The sequence below is a fragment of the Hetaerina americana genome, unplaced genomic scaffold (genome assembly GCF_022747635.1).
Source record: "Hetaerina americana unplaced genomic scaffold, ioHetAmer1.1.p SCAF_9, whole genome shotgun sequence".
Taxonomy (NCBI): Eukaryota; Metazoa; Arthropoda; class Insecta; order Odonata; family Calopterygidae; genus Hetaerina; species Hetaerina americana.
Genome location: NW_027287538.1, coordinates 48,482,663 through 48,507,946, shown reverse-complemented (window position 1 = coordinate 48,507,946; position 25,284 = coordinate 48,482,663). Strand labels below are relative to the sequence as shown.

At 34.5% G+C, this 25,284-nt stretch overlaps 2 protein-coding genes across 2 annotated transcripts; one reads left to right on the top strand and one right to left on the bottom strand.

The window, feature by feature from the left end:
• Positions 1 to 148: 148 nt before the first annotated feature.
• On the top strand, positions 149 to 8,644 carry Tctp (translationally controlled tumor protein). Its single transcript, XM_071597708.1, has 6 exons — positions 149 to 261; positions 453 to 523; positions 905 to 1,092; positions 2,824 to 2,939; positions 8,002 to 8,178; positions 8,333 to 8,644. The coding sequence occupies exons 1-5, from the start codon at positions 234 to 236 to the stop codon at positions 8,115 to 8,117; spliced, it is 519 nt and encodes a 172-aa protein (XP_071453809.1). The 5' UTR covers positions 149 to 233; the 3' UTR covers positions 8,118 to 8,178; positions 8,333 to 8,644.
• Positions 8,645 to 10,209: 1,565 nt separating this feature from the next.
• LOC139698793 (DNA mismatch repair protein Mlh3-like) lies at positions 10,210 to 25,266 on the bottom strand. Its single transcript, XM_071597707.1, has 10 exons — positions 25,025 to 25,266; positions 24,818 to 24,945; positions 24,331 to 24,631; positions 19,870 to 23,428; positions 18,773 to 18,948; positions 18,455 to 18,587; positions 17,655 to 17,908; positions 15,339 to 15,474; positions 11,117 to 11,280; positions 10,210 to 10,480 (listed from the first exon to the last, which is right to left on the bottom strand). The coding sequence occupies exons 1-10, from the start codon at positions 25,112 to 25,114 to the stop codon at positions 10,409 to 10,411; spliced, it is 5,013 nt and encodes a 1,670-aa protein (XP_071453808.1). The 5' UTR covers positions 25,115 to 25,266; the 3' UTR covers positions 10,210 to 10,408.
• Positions 25,267 to 25,284: the final 18 nt, after the last annotated feature.

Below are 25,284 nucleotides of genomic sequence, written 5' to 3'. Positions count from 1 at the left end.
AGTTTAACAAAAAATTGTTTTTAACCTTACAAAATTTTTTATTTTATTTTTATGATGAATATTTTGCTATAAATTACTAAAAGTTTATCATACTTATATTTACACAAATCAATTTTGACTACTCTTCCGATTGCTGTAACGTGTACTACGAAAAGAAGGTCTTTTCCGGCCCTTGTCGCGGGTGAAGGTACCTGGTGAAAGTTCAGTGGTCGGATCTTTTCCCATCTTCCAAAATGAGGATCTACAAGGATATTTTTACTGGTTAGATATATTATTCCTTCATTGCTCTACAGATTTAATATGATATTGTGGTACAATTTTATGTTTATATGGTGTAAATAAATTAATTACGCTGTTGGCATAGGCGGCCACGGTAGCTTCTGCCGTAAGAATTTTTAATGTATATTTATTTGAAGTAGTAATTCACTCAATTATTTCTTCCTTTCTCGCAGGAGATGAAATGTTCTCTGATACGTATAAGATGAAACTCGTCGATGACGTTTTGTATGAAGTAACTGGAAGGGTGGGTATAATTTACATTTTTGGTATTTATAAGTAATATCGGCATGTACTAATAACCGGCAATGATTTTATAATATTGCTGGTAGCAAAACATGCCAGAGTATTTGAGTATCTGTCACCGCATGCTTCGTAAATCGGAGTCTGCGTGCTTAAGATACACAATAATTTTATGATTGTTATTTAGTTCGTTCAAAACAGCTGCAGTAGACAGCAGACACGTGGTAAGCTATAACTTAATTATTCTTGCCATCTGTCATGACTTGTCAGTTTGACAATGACTTATTTGTTTATAAAGAATATATGACCAAATATTCCTATGGGGTGCGATCTAACGTGATTGCTTTGCCTGCAATGTTACTAAGTATAATTTCATTTTGTTCAGTTGGTTACGAGAAAAATCGGTGATGTCACGTTGGAAGGTGCCAATCCATCTGCTGAAGAAGCTTTGGAAGCGACGGATGAAGGTGTCGAGTCCGGTGTCGATGTCGTCCTTAACCATCGTTTGGCCGAGACGTATGCTTTTAACGACAAAAAGGCTTATACACTCTACCTCAAAGACTATATGAAGAAGTAAGTCTTCATTGCTTGGTGATTACACGTATCATTCTTTTCGGTGAGGCAGTCACAGAAAAGAAAGCTTTATTTCAGAGTACCCTGGAAGAGCTTCACTATTGTGTTAAATGTCCTTATAGGTCTGATATCACGTCGAAATCGTTTTAAGTAACATATTATATAGTTCCTATAAGTCAATAGACCTACGTTTTACAGTCTAATATACATGTTTTAAAGGCACGTGTATTGGTGACTCACTAGTTGAATGCCCTTCGCTCTGTAGTTAAAGTGATGTAGTCATACCTAAGCTTCCTACTGCCATCATTGGGCATGCGGCCATGAGACAGATGTATTAATCATTTCAATTGTTATTGTGTGCGTTAATTCTGAGTGGAATTGCGTCGGTCGGGGACTTGAATCTTGTACGGATATAAGGAATTGACACAGAATACGTTGGATTCCCATTATTGTGTAAAATATTGCTGGACTGTGGCAAATTCGTCTACTTCGTACAAGTTAATGTGTATGTGAAAATTTTTTGCATTTTGATCAAATTGTTACATCTGAACCTAATGGATGTTTGCATTAAGCAATGCGTATGTTTTGTGAGTTGGATATTTTCATGTGCAGTAGTGTCTTAAAGAGGAAAGACTGTTCTTTACACCCAACCGGAAGTGATTTCCTTATGGGCCCGAAACTTTTGATTTATGGGATATAGTTAACATATATGCCTGTATTGTTAAGTTCTGTAACCTGGCAACAGTATTCCCCGAAAGCCAAGTTGGCAAAATTGGCCGAATTCTTGATATATTGTCAGTTTTCTACCTGTTGTAAGTAAATTTTGCTAATTTAAATTTATCATTAAATGGTTATTTTTACTCTGATACATTTTACATTATTCCATACTCTTGATTTAACAGACTAGTAAATGCTTGTATCCTGCCATATCTCTCATTGGGCCAAATTTAGAAGTGTTTTTTCTCAATATCCAGTGTAAAATCTCTTAGCGTGTATGTAATGAACCTAGTAGAGAATGATGTGTGGTTCAGGAGTTTTGGGTCGTAAATAACATAATTCTTCTTGTCTAGCCAAGTTTTAAGATTGGGCTTGATAGTAGGTTGTATTATTTGGTAATGCTGAAAATTTTAAATTTCTTTATTTGTTCATATTTTGTAGTGCAAAATAATGATTTATTGTGTAAGTTTATGTATTTTATTTATTATGTAAGTTTAATAGTGTATAATTGTATAAATGTAAGTTTAATAAGATATCAATTGTTTAAAACTCCTTTGAGATGTCTCCATGGCATCTAGAAATGTTTGACTGATTTATTAGTCATTTGAATGTTGCACATCCTCATTTTCATGGTCATTCCATCAGTGTCAAAATAGGAGTAACCATTTTGAAATGATATAAATGTATTTGTTTTGATTATGTACATAATTTATTATTGTCAGAATAGTAGCAGTAGTGCCCAAAGTAAACCATTGGTGAGCAAGCCTGCATTACATTTTAAAATGTAACCAATGCATTACTGTGAACATTCCTTGTACAAAAATTTTTATTAATAATGGCAAGAAGTCTTGAAAAGGTTGTGGTGCCATTATTCTTTTTTAGGGAATTTTAAATAGTGACCCATGTTAAGTGAATGTGAAGACAATGTCTGCCTGATTTCTGACATATTCTGTCTGCCAGTGTTAGAAGTGGTAGTGGCTGGAGTAATGTCTCATTCTCCCTTTTTCTTCCTAGGCTCGTAGCCAAGCTTGAAGAGAAGAGTCCTGGAGAGGTCGAATCTTTCAAGAGCAATATGAGTAAAGCCATGAAGGACATCATTGGGAGGTTTAAAGACCTTCAATTTTTTACAGGTGAGTTTTTGATGTTGTAATTTTTGTATTAATACTTCATGCTAATAATTTTAGCACGACTATTCTTTTTTGTGATGTATTGTCACATTATGGGAAATACATTTTTAACTAATTCAGTCTTGTCCTTCCTTAGTTTTATAGCCTTCCTCCCAAATCTTCAGTTTACATTGGTATTGAGGCTATTTATACCTGGTAATTATACCCCTCCTTATAAAAGTTAATGCTATTTCTTAGCCAAGGGTTAGTGATGGTTTGCTATATCTCATATTCATTGTCGGATTCTAATCTTGGTAGGTTTATCAGTTAATCTTAGTGTCAAGTAGTGCCAGAAAAATTGTGATTCTTCTCTAGTTGACATTGAATTTTGTAATATCAATAGTCATTCATCATTTTACTTAGGTTATCATTATCTGTACTAAGATTATTTATTATGTTATAAATTCTAAGAAGTTTTCATTCCTGCCTCCAGGCGTTTCTCTTATTAACCTAAATTCATAATTGTGTTATTTCTCTTTGAGCATGTCAATACATATCCTACGTATCTTGGTAGTTTTTCTCATTCAATATTTCCTTGATTTTGGCATTCATTATCATTCATGTCTAAACATCTGTCCAATAAGGTTGTTCCCTTATTTCAAATTTGTGTGCCCTTTTTTCTTTTTCTGGGTATTTATTTGTAATCCTCTTGATGCTTCTCTAGGAACATTTTTCTGGTGTACCCATGCATAAGATATTAAAGCATTTAATGTTGCATGAATTTCATGAATATATTTTAACGAATTGTTCGTTTGCTATTAAATGCCATTAGAGTATATTTTATTATATATATTAGAACCATAAGTCTGGTTTTTATGGAGTTATTCCTATGAATTTCCCATCAGAATTGAGGCACAGGAAGTACTTCGTATATTTTGAGTTAGTAGTCTTTCAACAGTACTGTTATATTAGTTACACTAAGGAAATGAATCATCGCACAGGTGCCTAGTAGGACCTAGTATTGTTGTAGCTTAACTTTCTTAATTCAAATTATTTAAAAATAGACTGACTCCCATGTTTGCTATAAATCTAGCCTAATTTGGAATGGAAGGAGGCCCTTAAAGAAAACCAACACTAATGCTACCATTGAATAGAGGTTAATATTATACCATGTTAAAATGTTTAATGTAAAACATCTTGTAGAAGGTAATTAATCAATGGAGGTGATTAATAGAAAGCAATTAAAAGTTAATCACAGGAAAGTACTTCTTGTGTTTATGGCAGATGCATCATATAGCATGTGCAAAATGCATACATTAAATTCATTGATTGCAAACATATGATGTGTATATATTGCTTAGTGTCTAGCAGACATTGTTATTGCCCACCTTATTTCTTTGATGGTGAATTAACAAATCATTTGGTTACCAGTATTTTGCACATATGGCATATCACATCACATGAAAATGCATGCATTAAAATTGTTAGTGCAAAGTAATTTTGTGTGAAAATTCAATGGGGAAAACTAATTGCCAAAGTATTGCAAGTGCTTAGTTGATCCATGTTATATGTTTAATGCACCACTTTGAACTTGTGTCAAAGCATGTCGCGAAAAGCATAAAATAGTGTGAAACCTGGAAAAGAGGCCACCGTAAGTTAATTGTGCAAATGCCAATTACCGTTAAAATTTTGATAGGTTTTAAAGTTGGAAGCATTTCAAGACACTCATCCGTAGATTTTTTTATTTTATCTTGTGTGCATATAGGCAACCTGTGGTACCACTTCACATAGTAATGCATGCTGAAGAATGAATTAACCAGGATTTTATTAACAGAGATAAAAAACCATATCCCAAAATTAGGTCTTTTTGACTGTGCCCTAAAAGGGATTAGCATGAAGGGTATGTATATACATATTTTCCCTTCATTTCAAATAGTCACCAGTTCATTCCTATGCTTAAGTCTTAGTAAGCTTCCTGAGTCCCATTATTTGCTGTTTTTTAAGAATTTTCGTTTTAGATTTGAGAGGTGGGCTTTGTGAAAAACCTCTTTAGCATCTACTTGGAAACTGGGGTAGTATAGTGTGGCTATCAAGTAAGGTAGAAATTGTCATGGCATAACGAAATGTAGGTTTTTACCCAATAAATAGGTTCTGAATGATTTCACCATAATGGGAGAGAATTGGAATGAGAGAAGACTGCAATAATAATGATATGGGTTGACTTAGTGTTTTTCTAAGATGTATTTGCTAGGGCAAACTTGTGCAACTGCATGACAATATAGTCCACCATTAGCATTCTGGGATCAAATTAATGTGAAGCCCCATCAAGCAAAAGATAAATTTTTGACCAGCCTGATAAGTATTCCTGCTTAACTGGAAGCGTAATTGTGGCAAAAATTAAATCTATGGTCTTTCAAGTATCACTTCCTGCGAGATGCATTTGTGTTAATGTTCAATGCATCTTCCCTGCACATGACAAATACCTTGTCTGTTTGACCTGATGTAGGAAAAGGGATTTAATTTTTAAATTGCTTTTTGAAATACTCTGCCTTCAAAACCAAAGTTTAGTGATTTCTTGTTTTAGAAATTCATATATGCAGTCTATATCGGTGGTTATTCGAGTAGAAGAGAAAGAAGAAAATAGGAGTTGATTGTGTTATGTGGACATTTTTGCCAGTTAAAATAGTCAAAAGTAATAATTCATTGGGAGGGAGGAAGGGGGTTTCAATTTAAAAATGTATAGTTTGCCTCTACGGTAATGTTGATAGTATAATTATGTACAGTTTTTATTGTATATAGCCTTCCTATTTTTAATAGCTATTTCCACCTTTTGTTTAATTTACTAGATTCATTTTCCCTGAATTTTAAACTTCATGTGCCAACAAAGGAGGTGGCAATTTTTAACTCATGCAAATTATTTAGTCTGAGAGTCAGTGTCCCAGGGACTTTTCATGAATTATGAGTGACAGAATGTTTCCAGTTGCTCTTGAGTTAGCCTTCTCATGTAGTATTTCTGTAGTTCTGTATTATCTCATTAGTGTACTGTGTGTTAAGAAATATTCAAGAGTTTTGGTTAGTTATCAATTACTTTAAGTATTTATTGCTGTAATACCTTTCACACATGGATGTATCAAGATTTTATAGGGGAATGGTGAAAACGAGGCTTTAATTCTTTAAAAAATTCTTGACCTACTCAGAATTCTTTTATAAATTAATACTATCATTTACTTTCCCTGCAAAGAAACTAGCATTTGCCAGAAAATTTCTCTTTTATGCAGTTCCCAACTAATGTTTAACGTTGCATTAGTGTTGTTGCAACGGTTACAATATCTGTGCAAGTAACCTAGCCTTGCATCAAAATGCAGTGGAACTCCAGGTTTGCATTATCAGACGTAATAGTTTCTCACAATTTTAATTTTTTCTTGTCCAATAAAATTTCCAATTTTTATAATAAATTTAGACTTATATTTAAGGGATTTTGTAATAAGTTTTACTGCTGTTGCATCACTATGTGCTGGATTTAAAAATATGGCAAGAATACAGAGCACCACTGGCAATTTAAAAGTAAACTGCTTGAACTCATTGTCTGCCTGGAAAAGATTTTTGAAAGGAAAAGATTTCATAGTAAGACTAGTAGTTACACTTTATAAGTTGAAATGAGGAATGAAAATTATTGACCCAAACATTTTGAAGTTTGGAGAACGGTATAACTAGTGACTGTCAACTGATCATTTGTACTGTATCAATGCCACAGATAAGCGATGATCGCCTAAACAATAAAAAGTATTGAAACTTCCTTATCAAATCAAAAATATATTGAAGCAAAAAATTATGGTTTCTTTAAAATTTGAAGTTGGGCAACTGTGTGTGTAAATTTTATCTTGAAAATGGAAACACAGGATGAAAAATTAAAGTTTCCACTGAGGACATAATTAAAAATTTTGCAAGAGTTGATTCTCAAGACAAAATCTTATCTGTACTGATCTGACAAAACATCTTAAGGTGTCAGGCCTTTACGGTGAATGCAGTTGTGAAAAATGGTTATTCCATTCTGAAGCATACATTTGTCTAAAAAATAAAATGTCATAAATTGCAAGTATGAAGAATTATTGAAAGTGGTATTGAAGTAATAGATCATCACATACCCTTTGTCATCCTAATAGAAAAAGTATTACACATTCCTAAAAGATAGGTTATCGCAGATTTCACTTGGTCAAATGGTTGTTTATATAGGTTAAAAATTAGGCAGTTTTGAATAAAAGGTTGTGTGGGGTGACAAGCCTGTTGTTTATAATTTGCTGCCAGCAAAAACCCAGTGCTTCAGTGGGGGACCAATATCATGGAGGGGTGCTTAGCAAGCAGACTATCTCAGTAGAGAATTGTAGCATAGAAATTTTTTCCCACGAACTACATCAGTGAGTACCAAACACTAGATTCGAGTATAATTTATTCATTAATGGTGCATTATCAAAGAATAATTGTATAAAAATATATATCTCTGCGTTATTGTAGTAGGAATATGAAGGCAATCAAATTGAATGTACTGGATGCTTAACACTTCATATAATGGCATGGAAGCAAGCTAAGGATTCTATAAGTTATTAACTGATTTAGGAAGACAGGATTTTATGTTGATTGTGATCAAGAAATTCCAGTTGAAGTTATTCGAGATTTTGTGGTACAATGCCCTTGGTAATTAAGCCTCAAAAAGTGGACATCCTCCTTTTTCTACCATTTGCATTTTCCTATTTTGTACATTTTTCTAGGATCCCCAGAAGTTGAAATTAGGGGTTTTACTGTAATTAAAACCAGCCAAATTGGTGAAGGCATACTATCAACATTAGTAGTATTGATCTAGAGCATATTGTGAGAAAGTAAGATATTATTAATGAGGGGTGTGCTGATGTCACAAGCTATAATAAAAAATTTAATTACTGTGATAAGTTCCATATTTTAGCCAACAAGTCACTGTTAATGTTACCTCTAGTTTTGGTTAGCTGAAAATTGAAGCTCTTTACTAAGAGGTGGATGAGCTTCTGTTCAGCATTACGACGAATGATATACAATGGAATTTTCTTTCTTACAGGGGAATCAATGGACATTGATGGCATGGTGGCACTTCTGGAGTATCGTGATATTGATGGAGATAGCGTGCCTATATTAATGTTTTTTAAACACGGTTTAGATGAGGAGAAATTTTAACGTTTATGGTGGATTCCATGGCTATTAAAAGGACAGGATGACAATCTTATGGCTTTATCATGTATGTTTTCAATGCAAAATGCATGTTTTCGAATTTGATGCAAATACAATGTACTGTTATCATTACTAGAAGAAAATTAATACTACTTGAAATATAAAAATAATTTCTTGAGGACCTTTAAGAAGATATTTGTGATGGTATTTTGTCATTTCAGGTAAATTGCAGGAAAATGGATCAACCTAATTAATGGAGAACTTGTCAATTTCAATACTTCAATTTATACTGAAATAATTCTCATCCACCTAATTGGCACACGATTTAGGAATGGGTCATAGTGTTTATGCATTTTATGCCTATTGTCATGCTGCGAAAAAAATTCATAAATTGTTGAGGTTTTTGTAAATATGTTGTTGCCATAATCACTTTTATTCCTTCCTGTGTGCTTTGTATTTATTTAAATTGGAAGATGGGTCAAGAAAAGCCACTGCTTTCGAAATGATTTTGCAATAAACTTCAGAAGTCAAAATTCCTATTGTTCTTGTATCCCCTGACTGAATGTTGTTCCTACTGTCGTGTAATTTTATATATTTTTATAGATGTTCAAGTGAAATTCGGGAGGGTATCAGTGCTACTGTGTGCTGGAATAATTATATTATCAGCTATTTACTGTATAGAGTTAACATGACATTCAAGTAATTCATTGTCTTTTAACTTCAATAGACATAATTGGTCCATAATATCATGAAAGGAGTGACAATGTGATGTTACTGCATTAACACAGACCAATATTTGTAACACTATGGTTTTAGTTTTTCAGCTATTAGATACGTACTCAAGGCCTTGCATTAAATTGTTTGTGATCGAAGAAACATTTTTGTGACTGATATAATTAACATATTCTGCAGGAATATAAGGTGTAGTTGTAATTAGTTAAATCTGAGATTGCAATGTTTATTACATTATGAATTTATTGGACATCAATAGCAGTGAACTTGCATTCAACAAAAATTTATTCTTATATTAAGAATAGTTTCACTTGAGCTTGATAATGAGTGTGAGAGTATGATGCCTTGGTAGTTAATTGGCGAAAGGACTGTTGGACAAACTGTTGCTTTGCAATGTAGATATTTAATGGATGACTGTTAAATGTTAGTTGTGGCATCTGCAGTTTCTTTGAACCAATCATTTGGTTGATGACAGTATTTTTTTCATGCATTGTCATAAACTTCAAAGCTTGGAGTTGTCATTAGAGGATTTCCCTACAACTCTTGTTACTTGGTAGGTAGTTTCTTCTTTACAAATGTGAATTAATAAGAGATTGTGGGGAATTTTAATCCCTTGCTAGAGAAAAACAATCAAAACGTGTACTCAATCTTGTTACTGATGATAGGTAAAAGTAATTCCATTCCAAGTTCTATTTTGACAGATGTATCAAATATTTTTCGGGAAGCCTTATACAGGTATGATGACAAAAATTTGGGTTTTGAATTATCATTCACGCTGATTTGCCTAGAGTACTTGATATTTATTATATTCAAAATGCGAGGGGCTCTCTCAATGGAGATCTTGCTACAGTATCAATTCACATGCACCAAGTGCTCTGCTTGAAAAATTTCCTACACTAGGGACAGGCTTTAGGGAAATATGCTGCAACCAAAAAGGCAGTGGCCTTCACCAAGCTGAGAAGCAAGTGAATGTGCTTCAGTCACAACATGTCCCTCATAGTGCCCTGAAGGTAAATTGTCTCATTCAATGTATGTTGGAGTGTAGACAATATGGCATTCTAAAAGGGGCCTGAATGGCTCTGAAGAATACTGAAAATTTGGAATAGAACTTAAACCTTACACTTAAGTGGCTAGTTTCCAATGAAATGTTAAGTTTATCCTACATTAAATTAATGGGCTTACGTTTGGTTTTCCATTGGAAGCTTAAAACATTTGTTTTCAGCTTTTGGGGAAATTAAACAATGGTAGTAATTACTTCTCTGCCATGTAATATGTCGCCACTAATTTGATTAGCCTCTGGCAATGTTGGTATTCAAAATTCTCCACAAGAGAAAGTAATGAAACATTTATAGATGGATTTAATACTTTTAATATTTAAAACATCCCCGTCGAATTCAGAGATTAATAAATTTCTTAGCACATACATGAACACTTAAAATATACACAATAAACATGATTTACACCATTGGTTGTAGTTTATAAATAATAATAAATATTTTATATTTACAGTGAACATGAATTATACAAATACTTCATTTATTGCAAACAAATCAAATTTTATCATTTCATAATTTCTTCTGATGAGAGGTGGCATTGACCAACATTTTCTTGAGCCGCCACAGGCGTGGCTTAGAATCCTGTAATATGGATAACAGAATTACCAGAAGTCCACAACCTACCAGAAAAGAAATTCTCACTATGCGTGCATATCTACACGAAGAGTGTTGCTCATTTCACTAGAGTATACCATAAAATTTCTTTTGGTATGTTTTACTTAAACATCAACTGTCTCCTTTTTTGTACGTGTGATTGAAAAGACAATTCCTGGCAAACATCTTAAGTGTTAACAGAAGATATTTTGTGCCGAATTAAGTCTCTCGGTTAAGGCAAGTTATCCTACAGATAAAATTCCTGTAAAGCACCTTGCTCTTACTTCTAAATAACCTATGAAAATACATTCCAGAGGATAAATGAAGGCCTGATCATGTAGACAATTTTATCCATCAATTCTAGCATTATGTCTGAAATTAGAAATTATCTGCTAAGAATGAGAATTCAAGACATTTTAAGCAGAAAAACAAAAGTAATTACAATATTTTAGAAAGAATTTTCAGTAATATGATTCTCCACAAAATATTCGTTTAATGCTGTGCATAGGTTTTCAAAAAGGTGCCCATCTGTTTGTTAGAGAGATACATTTTCATTATAAGTAAAATTTTAGGCTCCATATTAACACATTTTAACTTACAAATCGCATAAAAGTCAGTACATACCTCTTCATTCTTACTGTAAAACCTGTTTATTTGCTTTAATTCAATTATTGGGTACATAGATGGCCTTCCATGTGCACATTGAAAAGGAGTATCACAAGCAGATAGCTTCCTTAGCAACCAGCGACATTCTTTGATAGACAAGGAATCTCCAAACTTCACAGCACCTATAAAAAAAATCCCCTCTGCATTTGCAACATATACTTATATACCGAATATCATTTGGTGTCTATGACCAGAGAAAGAATTAAATCCATCTTTGAAAGTTCAATGAACAGTTCTAAATATTTTTCATTAAATGATGATTGTACAGGATTGCATTACTTGGCAAGCAATGTATCCATTACAGTAACACAAGAACTAAAGTCATTTAAGCCAAGTATGTGACAACGAAACAAAAGTGTTACAAATAGGTTTATGAAAAATATGTGTATCATATTGATGTATATACATAGAATGTCTCAGTTTCAGGAGAAACCGTTTATTATGGTTAAAGGGCGCCTCGACAGCTATGGTCATTTTGCAGAAACCATTTGGGTCGGAGACGAATCTGAGATAGAATAGAAAGTGAGACTTTTTACAAAAATTTTTTTAATAATTGAATCATTTCTACTATAATTCTAAAGCTGGATTTATGATTCAGGCAACTTATAAGTGATGGACTATTTCAATAGACACAAAGGAAACATCAAGGATCTAGGAAAATAAAACACATGGAGATAAAAACCAATATCACAGATACTGATAGTGTTGTTCACATATTGAGTTTGTCATCACAGATCTCACTCACACTGACACAATTGCTTCACAACAGCTTCATTTGGAAAGTAGGGGGATTAAATTGATTTTTTGTTGTTTATTTGAAACTGAAGTTCATTGTAAATATGAGGAAGTAGAATGGTAAGGGCTCCACACAGAACACGTTTGGTTTTGACCATTTTGATGGCTAATTCACTCTTCCGTGGTCGGTGGGTCAAGTCATTATGGAAATTAGTATTTATAAGGAATGGAGGATTTTTTACAAAAACTGCAGGATATATAGATAAAGGAGAGGAAGAATTTTAATATACATGTTCAAATAATGGTCTACCTGGAGATCTAATGGATACCTGTACAGAGTTAATTAGAAAGATGATTGATATGAGTCGTCCAGTCAGGATGCTCACCAAAGTGAAGGCTCAGGAATTAAGACTTCCAAAGAACGGGCGTATGTTTGTCAATTTTTAATAATGGGCTGCTTAAGGGGGGAGATATATTTGAAGAACTTCACTGCTACATGAAGTGTACTTTTTTCATAAGAATTTTTATGAAGAATGTTATTAAGACAATTTACATATCAAATGTTATAAAAATGAGTAACCAAACGAATTTGAATGGTGAAATTTTGTTTGACAAGTATGAATATACTCAGAACGTATATACAAGGTAAAGTTGGAATTTTATCTTTTAATAAGTATGTTCTGTTTAAGTTCATATGTTTTAGATTATGTATGATTCTAATATGCATCTTCTGTGGCCTAAAAAGTCTATTCAGGTCAGGGGCTTGGCTCTAAAAGGTGACATAATAATTTAATATGTTTAACAATGTATAATTATTTGTTATCTACCGGTTGAAGTAGGTTTTGCATGGACACAGCTATCAAATAAATATTTTGTGACTCCAAACAAAATGTAATAATAATATATGTGACACACTTAATGTGCTATGTACATTTCTACAATACAGTTTCAAAAGTACAGCTTTGGAGCAAGCCTGATATATGATTCCAAGTGACAATGTGTGAACACCAATTTAAATTGCAATTACAATTAATATGACAGTTTTTAACTCTCAGAAGTCATATTGAAGGACATCCTTTAATAGTTAAAATGTTTTGTTATGTGACAGCTTAATAATAAAAAACAGAGCAGCCTTGTTTTGTCTCTGATGATAACTATTCCTTAGCTTTCTCCATAGTTCATAATACTTGTACATCAGGTATAATGTTATGGGTATAAATAGTAAAGATCTGTATTGATCTATCATCAGCATACACAGTAAAATTGATTAATTCCATAAAACGTGAAATTACTGTAAGTGTAATAATTCCTGTAATTTTATCTGCCTTAAATACCCTGTGCAATTATCAAGACACTACACATTGAACAAACAAGGCCACTAGGGGGGGGGATCAAGATGGTGCAGTGGCTAAGGTACTAGTTTCTCATGCCAAGGGCTCGGGTTTGAATCCAGGTGGTGGCCAGATTTTTCAGTGTTACCCTGATCCCTACTTTGGGTGCTATGTGAAGTGCACTTTAAGTGAGTACGTCATTTATCATATGGGATGTTAAATGTTAGACCTCTTGGCACCTTTCAGTTGGAGTAAAGTAATGCTGATGCCAGGTTTCTCTCTACCCTTAAGCCATTCCCTGAATATCGTATCCCTACCGTATCACCCACCTATCCCTTTAGGTGCAAATGATCACTATTGTCCACTGTTCTAGGCGTATGGGATGGTGGCATGTGCACCACTTTATTGATCCCGTATGTCAGGGGAACAACAGAAAAGACAACTAAGCTTCTAGGAAAGCATAACGTGGTAACTAGGTTCTCCACAACAAGGAAAATCAACAATATAATATCTAAGCCTAAGGACCGGATCCCGATCTCATGTACGAAGGAGTATATGAGATAGGTGCATAAGTGGAGAATACTATATTGGCCAAATAGGAAGGTCCATTAGATGCAGAATCAAGGAGCACAACTAAGGGCCATGGAAAAGAAACAGTTCCGACTCTCAGCAATTGCTGAATATGCACGGTCAGAACCAGGACAAATGATTGAGTCTGGCCAAACTGAAGGGCTAGCAAGGGAAAAATGCTATTTCCCAAGACTCACAGAGAAGCAGAAGAAATTATGAAAAATCCAAAGAATTTCAACCGTGAGGACAGCTACGCGCTGACTTCAATGTGGAAAAGGGTATTTCCACCTTGCCACCAAGGAACAGCCAATCAGAGTGCTAGGGACCAGCCAGTGATTCGTACACTTAGCGACCAATTTGCAATGAAGATCAGTTCGACCAGAAGACACCTCTAGGACTGGGGGCAAAACTGTTGTCCAACAACACAACAGAAATTACAGGAAGCAGCATAGCACATCCATTAGAGAGACATCATGGGAGCCTCAAGGTTATTGTATAATTTATTGGATTACCCGTGACATAAATAACTCAGTATCAAAATTCAACATTCTCCACCAGAAAATGTCAGTAATACCCATTATCCGCATATTAAGTCAAATCTGTCTTCTAGAAGGCAGATTGTGACTAATCAGGGCAACACTAAAAAATACTTCTCATTAGTAAGTTATAACAGGTGTCCCACAGGGCTTAGTATTGGACCATATATAGTTTATTATGTACATCAATGATATTCCAAAACTGGTCACAGATTCATGGGTGTATATCCAGTTTTATATGCCAATGACACTAATTTTACCCTTGTATCTCCACACTATGGTGCCATTTTTAATTTGGCCATATTTGTTAGTTAGCAATCATCTAAATAAGTTGACAATTGTTTGAACTGGAATGTAGACAATCACAACTGATCTGCTTCTCAACGAGAATTAAAAATTTTGACTCACAAGAAATCACTTTGTATTTCCCCAAAAATTATATATTTAGATGACCAAGGATTCAACCTAGGTCGGCTAGTTATATAATTTATGGCCAGTTCCCTTCCTTGTGCCACTTGTGGTACCTGAAAAATCACTTGGCTTCGGTGGAACTGCAGGTGCCCAGAGAGACTTGCCTGGGAATTAAACCCGGGCCCTCCAGTCAGTAGTCCAATGCTCTACCCCTGGACTACAGCGACCCACACATGTTCCATATGACCGTTTTAATGAAATACTTCCTTGTTTGCAACCTTGGGTTTTATGAACAAAGTAATTACTTCTATGAATTCCTTCAGACTGGGGATTGAGATTTTTTGGTTTAATTTCGCACTATTAATATAGGACACAAGAAAACTTCTGAAAATAAAACCACCACACTCACATCCAGGCTTCATTTTCATTCATTTCACAGGTCTTGATATCTGAATCTTGCAATCACCTTAAGTTAATGACTTAACAAACAAACAGCATTCTCTAAGCCCATAACCACTTAATTGGCAGTATAACATCAATCTATTAACATGCTAAGAGGAAGTGTTATCTCATGAGTATTTCAATTAATTTACCAACCTCTGCAAGCCTTCATATTTACTGCATCTCTTAGAGTGTTGGGTGACAATATACCTATTCCCCGTGTAACCAACAGGTGTTCCACTTGTTCCCGGATTAATGAGTGAACTTGTTCTTTCAATCCTAATGGTCCTGACTGTAAAGAAAAAGAAAATTACTGTAGATATCACATTCAACTTGTCATTTTACAATGCCCATACATTTTTCTATATTTTAACAGCTTAGTAATTAATCATTAGCTAAATGGCTGCAGTGCCCTTCTTACATGTAGCATACACTTACAGTGGTGAAAAAGTATACTGACTGTTGGTGAAAGACTAAATTTGGAATATATGACTCTTTGAAACAGCAGAAAATTTATTCTTTTTTTATTATTTATTCTAACTGGTCTTTGTTACCTCAGCTCATTTTTATGTGTAGCTAAAAGGTTTGTATAAAAAGTGCCAGCAAAAATTTTTTCCTGATTTGTGCGTAAAGTGCTGAATTCAGACCGGCAATCAAGTGAGAACATGATCAAAGTTGTATTGGCATTGATAAGATGAGAGTGCACGCCACTATCACTGAAAATTTGGCGATGCGGAAGATCTGCACTAAATTCATCCCTAAGGTCTTGCCGGACGACAAAAAGCAGAGTCGAGTGTCTGCTTGTGCAACAGCACCACAACGCTTCCCCAACCCTCTTACAGTCCCAACTTGGCACCAGCAGACTATTTTCTATTCCCAAAAGTGAAATCCTCTCTCAAAGGACACCACCATGGGTTTCTAAGTGACATGAAAGAAGATTACCTGTGTACTCCATACCAAGATATACGTATAGACGTACCCATGGTAAGGACCTTCACCTATCAGGGAGCCCTCAAGCTGTGGAAAAGCCACTGACAAAAGTGCGTCCACGCTCAAGGAAAGTACTTTGAAGAATTGAGGCATTGTAGCAATACCTGAAGTAAATGTATTTTTCCTGAAAATTTTCCCGATACCTTTTTCCAAACGATCTATTCAAGAAATTTTGCCGTGGGCAGGGAAGTATTGTATTTCATTGATTTTAAACTTAGTACACTTACATGTATGATGGATAATGTTACTAAATCAAAATGACCAAATATTAGGAACCTACTTCAATTTCAAGTATTTACGTATCCATTAGTAATTAAGTTATTTAAGAGTATCTCCAGCAACGAATTTAAAAGGCTTTACCTTTTAATTATACCAAACTAAATCATAATTATTAATTATTTCTTCTAACTTCAGTTATCAACGAACAAGTATTGTTCAATAAAAAGCATTCATAAATTTTTGTTCACATATTTCGCTTACTGACATAATAATATACATATGTTGTACGTTATATAAGTATAATTCCAGTATTACTTCATCACCAGCTGTTGCAAGTTCGTGCATATTTATTCACCTTTGGCAACAAATGAGTCACATTTAATGAGCATTATGTTGCATTGAAATACTTTCACGCACACAAAGCATCAGCCAGTGCCTATGCAATGTTAAGGATGTCTTAAGGAGAGTCTGTTCTTCTCTTCAACACAGCGAGAATATTATAAGGATGCAATCCCATATTAATTCCTAAATGTCACATTTAAAAGGAACAGGCTGCGCCATGCATGCAAATACAGTTGCACATCACAAATGTTGTTGCTGAATATCTCACAAAAATCAATGTGAAGCATGTTTTTTGCCCTCCTTTAAGTCCATACCTAGCCCCATATGACTTTTTTCTGTTCCCCAATGTGAATAAACATCTTCATGGAGAGCATTTTTCATCATTAGAAGTATTTTGAAGGACCTAACAAAAAATTGCTTCTCCAGCATGCCTCGATAATGACTGTGGGAAAAAACATATCGCATCCAATTGGGACTACTTTGAGAAAGGCCAACAAATAGTGCAAGGATAAAAAATTAAACGTGGTTAAAATGAAAATATGGTCTTTCTTAAATGAACAAATCTCATAGATTTAAATTGAAAATCTTGGGTCACCATGTGAAAAAGTTAATAATGTCTTCAAATAACTGGCATGAAAAAAGTCACTAATGTTACGAAAACTGCACTGATAAGCCAATCAATTTGTAATAAATGCTGGCAGCATTAAAATTCAAAACACATATTCTCTATTTTACGGAGGTGAATCAAATAGCAAAATGCATATGTTCATGTTCATAGAGTCACAATTATTTGGCCGTGCAATGTTGGGCTAGATCAAGCATTGAATACAGCAATGAACCCCCTTACAAGGAAGTATTAACCATAATGGTAACAAGTATTTTTTTAACAAGAACTTTTTCCTGTATGGAAAAATACTTAACCTCCTTTTGGTCCTTGGACAGCAGACATGCAGGGACTTCATTAATCTTGATAATTACATCACCACTACCATTGTCATTACAATTATGTACATCAAATACCAGTCCCAATCTTTTAAAGTGTTCTTGGAAACTATCCAATAAACGTGCTTCTGAGGTACTCAAAGTAATTTCAAATGATGGTACAACGGGTGCAGATTTATACTTGGAATATCCTTTGCTATTTTCGCAGGCTACTTGGTCTGTAATCTGGTATTCTGAAATTAAAAAAATATATAGCGACATAAGTACAGTGACGCATTCAAATAATAAATTTATGAGAACTATCTTATATGGTATAGAAAAAATTATTATTATCTTTTATGTATCACTATTAAATGGCATTCATTTCATGCGTAGATAGAGTCCATGGATAATAGTTCAAATCCAATAAATTTCAGTAGATATTCACATAAATGTCCACAAGAATACATGACATCTTCAAAAAAAAATATTAAAACATAATAATCCACTAAAGTATGTGGCTCAGTGATAATCTCAAAGCTAGTAAAGATGAAATGACGGGTGAGATTTTAGTCGATGGCCATGACACAAAATAATCCACAAAGGAAATATGAATGACCATACACCCAAAGCATCAGTAAGGAGGCTTCATAATTGAATGCCAGGCGTACAACGATGCCTCTTTGCTCATTTAAACCATTGGCTCCTTGCCCAATAATTTTAAAAAATTTAAGAACTTCAATATTTACCACTTTCATAAGTACATATTACAATTTATCCAGTGTCCATAAGCTACATACCTTTAGTCAGCCTCTCCAAACGAATTCTTTCATGCACAGCATGTTGATCAAACAAGACAATGGTATTGGAAACCTTTTCATTTCCCAAACTAACCTTGGCAACAATAAACTTGCAATCCAGCTTCCCTATCATCTGAAAGGGAATAAAAATGAAAATGGAGTTTTACCATGGTCATTAACATAATACATTAATAATTAATTGAATGTCTTATTACATCAAATATGATCAATGAATGAATCACAAGCTATCATATTACATATTTTGCACATCAACAAGAAATGATAGTTACATAAGATAGTCAAACTAAGGCCTCTTACCTTTACATGAGAGAGAACCTCTTTCGAGAAAGTACAGGGCTGAATCAAGTTAAAAACAGTAACAAATGTCTTTGATTGATTTTCAACACGAGCACTAAGTATTTCTGTTTCTGATATTAATTTTTTCCCCTGTGCCTCTGCCAATAAGGAAGCTAGCACATCTCTACTGTCATTTCCTGAAATTTATTAAAACATTTTATAAATCCTTTTAAAAAATCTATAAGTTTTTCACACATCTGAAAGTTTTAATGAGTAACATTTTTAAAACAAATCCTATCTCACAGACTTCGCAACCGTGTGTGAGAGGAGTGGAGTTGGTTATGAATTGCAAGTATGACTGTGAAGATTTAGGTCTTTATTTCACATTCTAGAGTGTCAGATCTTGAAAAAAAAATCATTTTCTCATTTTGCTGTAACATGAAAATAGGAAAATTTGTCCCTGGAACCCAATTAAAGAGCACCCTTGGTGACATGCACTTCTTACACCATTAGGAATAAATGGATGCTTGACTTTCTAGCAATTTCCCCACTATTACATCTACTTCTTTCAGAATTCCTAGCTTTTGCTTGAATGCCAATGTGTTTTTATCAACTTTCAACCAATATAAATCACGACTAAAACAAGGTGTTACCTTAGACTATAGCCACTGAAGAGCTAATGAGTTATCTAAGGTATTTTCAAATGAACCCTCCGGCCAGAAAAATAAAAACAAAACATTAACCAAAGTTTAGATTTAGGTGCTGGCAGATTCATTTTTTGGCAATAATACTAATTTTGATATAAAATGTATACATAATTATCATGAACACTTGAAATATATAAACAAACCATGGAAAAATATCATGAAAATTAGGGGCTGTCTTCAAAGGTTGATGGGTTTTGTTCAGGGTTCAGAAAATTGAGGTTTTTCTCTCTGCACTGATTTAGACTGAGACCAACCCAGACTGGAAAAAAACTATGTACAAAAATTTGATACCATAAGTGACATAAACGGAGGGAAAAGACATAGGAGGTGAAAGTTAAAGAATTAAATTACATACATTATAAATATTTTGGCAGAAAAAAGTTGTCTATTTTGATATTCAATCACACATACCTGGTGTACTGGCAGTTCTACATGGAAATACTTTCTGAGAGCCATTCACTTCATTCTTGCTCCACTTAATCCAAGAAAGTTCATCAGAGGGCATGAAGTTCTGTTTTATAATAGAATGCAAACAATTTCCTTCCTGGGAAGAAAGCACATGGCACAAGTCATTATTATCTCTTGCATGCTGTACAGAATTCGCAGGCATGACAGGTGATAATCCTTTGGGACAAAATGCTGGACGAGAAAACATCTCAAATCTATTTTCCTGCTGTTGATCAACATTTAAATATGATGCAGTCTCCGGCTGGAATTCTATGAGGTTCACCCTGTCATTGTTTTCCACTTCATTGCACATCTCTGATAAGGCAGCATCCCATTCACTTGAGTCAGCAAAGAATGGAGACCTTTCCTTTCCATTTCCAGCTACTGAAGTATTAGATAACTTTCTAATTGGTGCATCCCCATTGGAGACAAATCTTTCACCTTCTTGGGGAAGAAAATATTCCAATGGTTGGTCATGTGAAGTTGAAGGGCTGCAATTTGTCAGAGAATTTGGATTATCATTTTGGACAAATTTTTCTTGGTTAAAATCAAGATGATTGTCATAATCTACAGGATTAGTTTTCCTCTGTAGTATAATATCACTGTTATCACCAAAGGATATTTGATCATTGCAAACCTTAGAAGCATTCTCAATAGCACTGTCTGCGAAACCTTCTATATTAAGATAACTCTTTTGAGGAAAGAAATTACTCTCAGTGATGTGGGTTTCAGTCGTAGCAAGGATTTCATCTCCACCACAATTTTCTGAACATGACAAACTTCCAGAATTCTCAGCTACTTCATCCATAGCATGCACTTCATTATCTGCGTCATCTTCTGAGTCTGAATTATACATTGGGACTAAACTATGAACTTTCGTGGAATTGTTTTCACAGCAAACTTTTGCTGAATTAGCCGTGGGAAAATTTAGAAAAGAACTATCACGTACACCCAAGTTAATGGAACTATAGCCTTTCAACTTTTCAAAATTTATCTTGCGAGGCTGGTCGGTCCTTTGACTTAAGTCATCACATCTCCCAGGATTTTGATCACCCGCACAGATATTGGAAAGCATTTTCTCATCCCCTTGAGCTTCAAGTTTTTTGGATGGTGGTAATGATGTTAATTGAAGTTTCTCACCAAGTGGGTGAGAATTGTAATCATTTTTCAACAAGGATGGAGGAGAATCACTGAAACTGAATTGTTCTGAAGCACTGTTACAGCTTGAATTATAGTAAGGCTCGAGAACTGGCATTCGTTCACTATCAGCATTCACAGAATCATGAGTGCTGCCATAACACTGAGAAGGGGCTACATTAAACCTATCACTGATATCTTTTCTAACGCCATCTCCTGATTTACTCACTCCACCTCCTTGGCATTCTTTCCCCACTTCAAGGGAACAAATGAAATCCTCAGATGTTAAGATTTTTTTACTCATGCTATTATTTTGCTCTTCAACTTCATTACTTTTTTCAGCTAAAGATATGTCATTCAGAACATGATCCAAAGTTTTCTGGGAATTACAATGGGTATTTGTAAAATAAATGTTTTGTTTGGCAGCTGGGTTGAAGTCATCACAATTATGAACTGCAGTACTATTACAATCCATGGCTTCTTCGAAATGCTTTCTTCTTAAGGCAAGACTTTTAAAATTAGGTTTGTTTACACTATTAGTTTCATGCTGTTCTGCAGTGTCAATCTTTCCTATTGTACCCTTATAGTCACTTTTAGTATGAGGTTGTCTCTGAAACATGCACTCTGATGCTACAAAACGTAATTTACTCATTTCATTATTTTCACATTGAAGGAGGTCACTTTGGGACTTCAGATTGTTAATATTGGCTTTGATTCCCATTGAATTTTCAGGATTTCTATTCACATGATTATATTTACACACCTTAATTCTGTTATCGTGACTCTTTGTTTCTTGAAATTGCCTTCTTAGCAAATTAAGGTTTTTAAGGTTGGGTCTTAATACTCCTTCACCATGGGTCTCCTTACATACCCCATCACTTACAACATTACTTTCAGTCTGAGTTGCAATTGATACAATAACACTGCGACCTGAGAGACTGTTATAACTTGTCACTGGATCATCACTTTTCACATTTTTACTCTGGATTAAATTGGTCCTCATTCCAGGATCCTTCAAAATGCTCCTATCAAATGCAAACTCCATTAGATGCTTTGAAAGCGATGCTTCTTTTTTATTGATATCTGTATTTTTTGTTGCATTACCAACTGTTATTTCTGTATTGACACCGGTATTAATACATTTCTTACTGCTAATGCAGCCTTTGATACGATGCTCTAAGGGTGCTTGCCTCCTGATAATAGGTGGGGGCTCTTTAACTACAATTTTCTGGATATCATCAGGAGTTTGTAGTGAATTCACTTGAGTTTTCTGAAATGATTTTCTAAATCTTCCCAAAGACCCACTACCAGAGTCCTGTACTGTAGATCTTACATTGAAGTGATTAAATTCATTTAAAGAATTAACTGGTGTGGGATTGTCTTCTTGAATGAGTGGAAATGTGATTAGTGCAACTTTGTCGGCTGAAGTTACTTCTGCCAGTTTATCAGTAACACATTTAGTTCTAACTACTCTGGTTTCATTGCTACTATTTCCATATTTAACACTGTTACCAACTTTCTCTGCTGCTTTCTCTTTACTAGTATGCTGCTCTTGAAGTTTACTAGAGTCCAAAACATTGTGTAAGTTCCGTTTAGCAGGAATGCTATGAATCGCTGTTTTCATATTTAAAATGCTATTCCCAGAAGTCAATGCCTTTCCATGCCCACCATGTACTTCAACAGGACATCTGAAGTGATTAAGTTTTTGTCCAAGAGAATCTTCTTTCTCTAACTGATCCATTTCATTAATGACTGATGAAGGGCTATCACCGCTACTTTGATTGTTGGTTATTTCCTGGTCAGGGGCAATGCAAGCAAGGTTATGCTCCTTTAGAAATGACTTCACAGCATTTTCCATACATTCAAACATAGTATCCCAGTCACAGAATTCTATCAAAGTTTTTTTTGGATCTAAGGTTATATCATAATCTGATATAGGGCAAGATATGTACACCAGAAACACACAGTATCTATCTCTTTTTTTCATGGGAGAAACCCATAAGAAATCCCTCATTCGATCTGGCATAGGAAGTTCTTGCCAAGGTCCATTGCCTCGCAAGACATCACTTTTTCTCATTATCATGTTTATCAATTTGTGAATTTTGGTACCTTTCACTAGTCGACCATTCACAAAAATAAACTGAAGCCTCTTATTGTGGTATGAAGATGTGCTAATATAGCCGCTTATGTTCAGCTTCCCAGAAGTTAGAGGTCCAATAGGAGAAAGATTCTTGCTGTTTTCAAGTCCATAAAGCTGAGTGAATGTTTCCAGTGAGCTGGAAGCAGATGAAATTCGACAGACAACAGAGTTATCACTGTCGTTAATTATAGTAAATGAAACATGAGGATGTGACAGTGCTATTCCTTCCACTTGAATTCTTATTTCCTGTAAAAGTAAAAAATTAAAACCATTAATTTACACTCTACCATCATACAAGAGGAATTACACACCTAGGTGGATAAATTTGGCAGAAACAAGAAATATATGAGAAAACTATCTCATAATGTTAACCCCTTATGGGGCTAGACATTGATTTGTACAGGTGGCAGTTTTAACTATGTGTACACATGGTAAAAACTAGATGCCAATAAATGAACGGAGACTATCAAAGGCTTATGAGATGGATCAAATCCACCAATTTAAGTTCAATGATAATTATGAACAGCATTTGTAAATTTTGCCAGGGGTCTTATGTTTATAGGAGTGAAGTCCAAAAGAGCAGTATTTACAGCATTGGATTAAATTAATTTATGATAAATATTCTAAGCAAATGAGTATAATATATATTATGGATATTGTGTTAAAATGCATCTATATCCAAGAATGTAGATAAGTCACTGATGATAACCTCCAAGGTGAACATATCCCTGCCTCACAGTTTTCCTTTGATCAGGCAGGGTTATAATTAGAATCATAATGCAAAACTCCAGGCTGCATTATTAAAAATTTTAACTATGGATAACCTTTTAGAATAAATCAAATAAAACAAGTGGTTCTCATGTCGGTAAAATTAATGGATATTGTTCTTATATTAAACTGAAATTAGGAGAAGCAGTATTTATACCATTTTTTAATTAAGCCACATAGTCACAGGCATTATATTTCTTGAGTAAAAATATAAAGTGAACCTTTCAGATCCTTAAAGTCATCTTTAATTGAAAGCGGTCATTCAACTTTTTCCTTCTCTATTAGCTATTATACAGTCAAAGGAATTATGGTTGAATATCTACAAGTCATGGTACCAATAAAATCAAATTATATAGTCTAATTAAAGACAAGAAACAAACCTCCACATCAACATTCGGTATGATTCTCTTCTGCCTGACAGGAGCATGGCACATAAAATCCTGGACAGTGACTGTGGTTCCATGACTTGATTTCCCGGCAGAAGTTTCGATTGGCTTCTGGGGTCTCCCACGGGTGAATGCTTTTAGGTACGTTTTATCTGACTCAGTATTTTTTGGGCGAGTTACAATAACGAGAAAACCGCAACTTTCACTCAAACTGGCCAATGCCTCTCCTCTGTAACCATTATACTTTAGATTATTTTTTAAATCTTCCATGGTCCGGCATTTACTGGTGTGATACCTGAAACAAAGGATTTTAAGGCACAAAAATAATAAAGATGATTCCACAGCAAATATCATGGCGCACTACTTATCTGGGTCGTGACTTTTCGGGCTAAGCGCACCTTAACATTTGCCTGAGATTGGGCCCAATACATGACTATAAGCTATGCATCCACAAAGCAAAAATCTGGTAAGACACACTCACCTAATGCCGACATGATGCAAGTTATCAAAGGTTATTCCATGACCGTTGTCATCTACCTCTAATTTGAAATGGGGAAAATCTAGGTGTATTACGATAGAACTTGCCCCTGCGTCCAATGAATTCATTACCTGTTTCCAATAAAATTTTTTTTTAACTATTGTACACTTAAAAGATCGTTACAGATGATAGTTTTCGTAAAATACTTACTAATTCGGTGATGCATTGTGCACTACTGGATATAGCTATTCCACTCCGGACAGCTGACTTTACTTCCTCAGGAAGTTTTTGTATAGCCATAAAATGAACAATTTCTACAATGATGACCCTAAATACAGCACGCTACAATAAAAATCTACAAATTAACCATGTTTCGCATGATGTCGATTATACCTATAAATACAATAATATAAATATCTTGCTAACATCACTACATAACAATAACATTAATTCAAAACATTCTTGCGGAC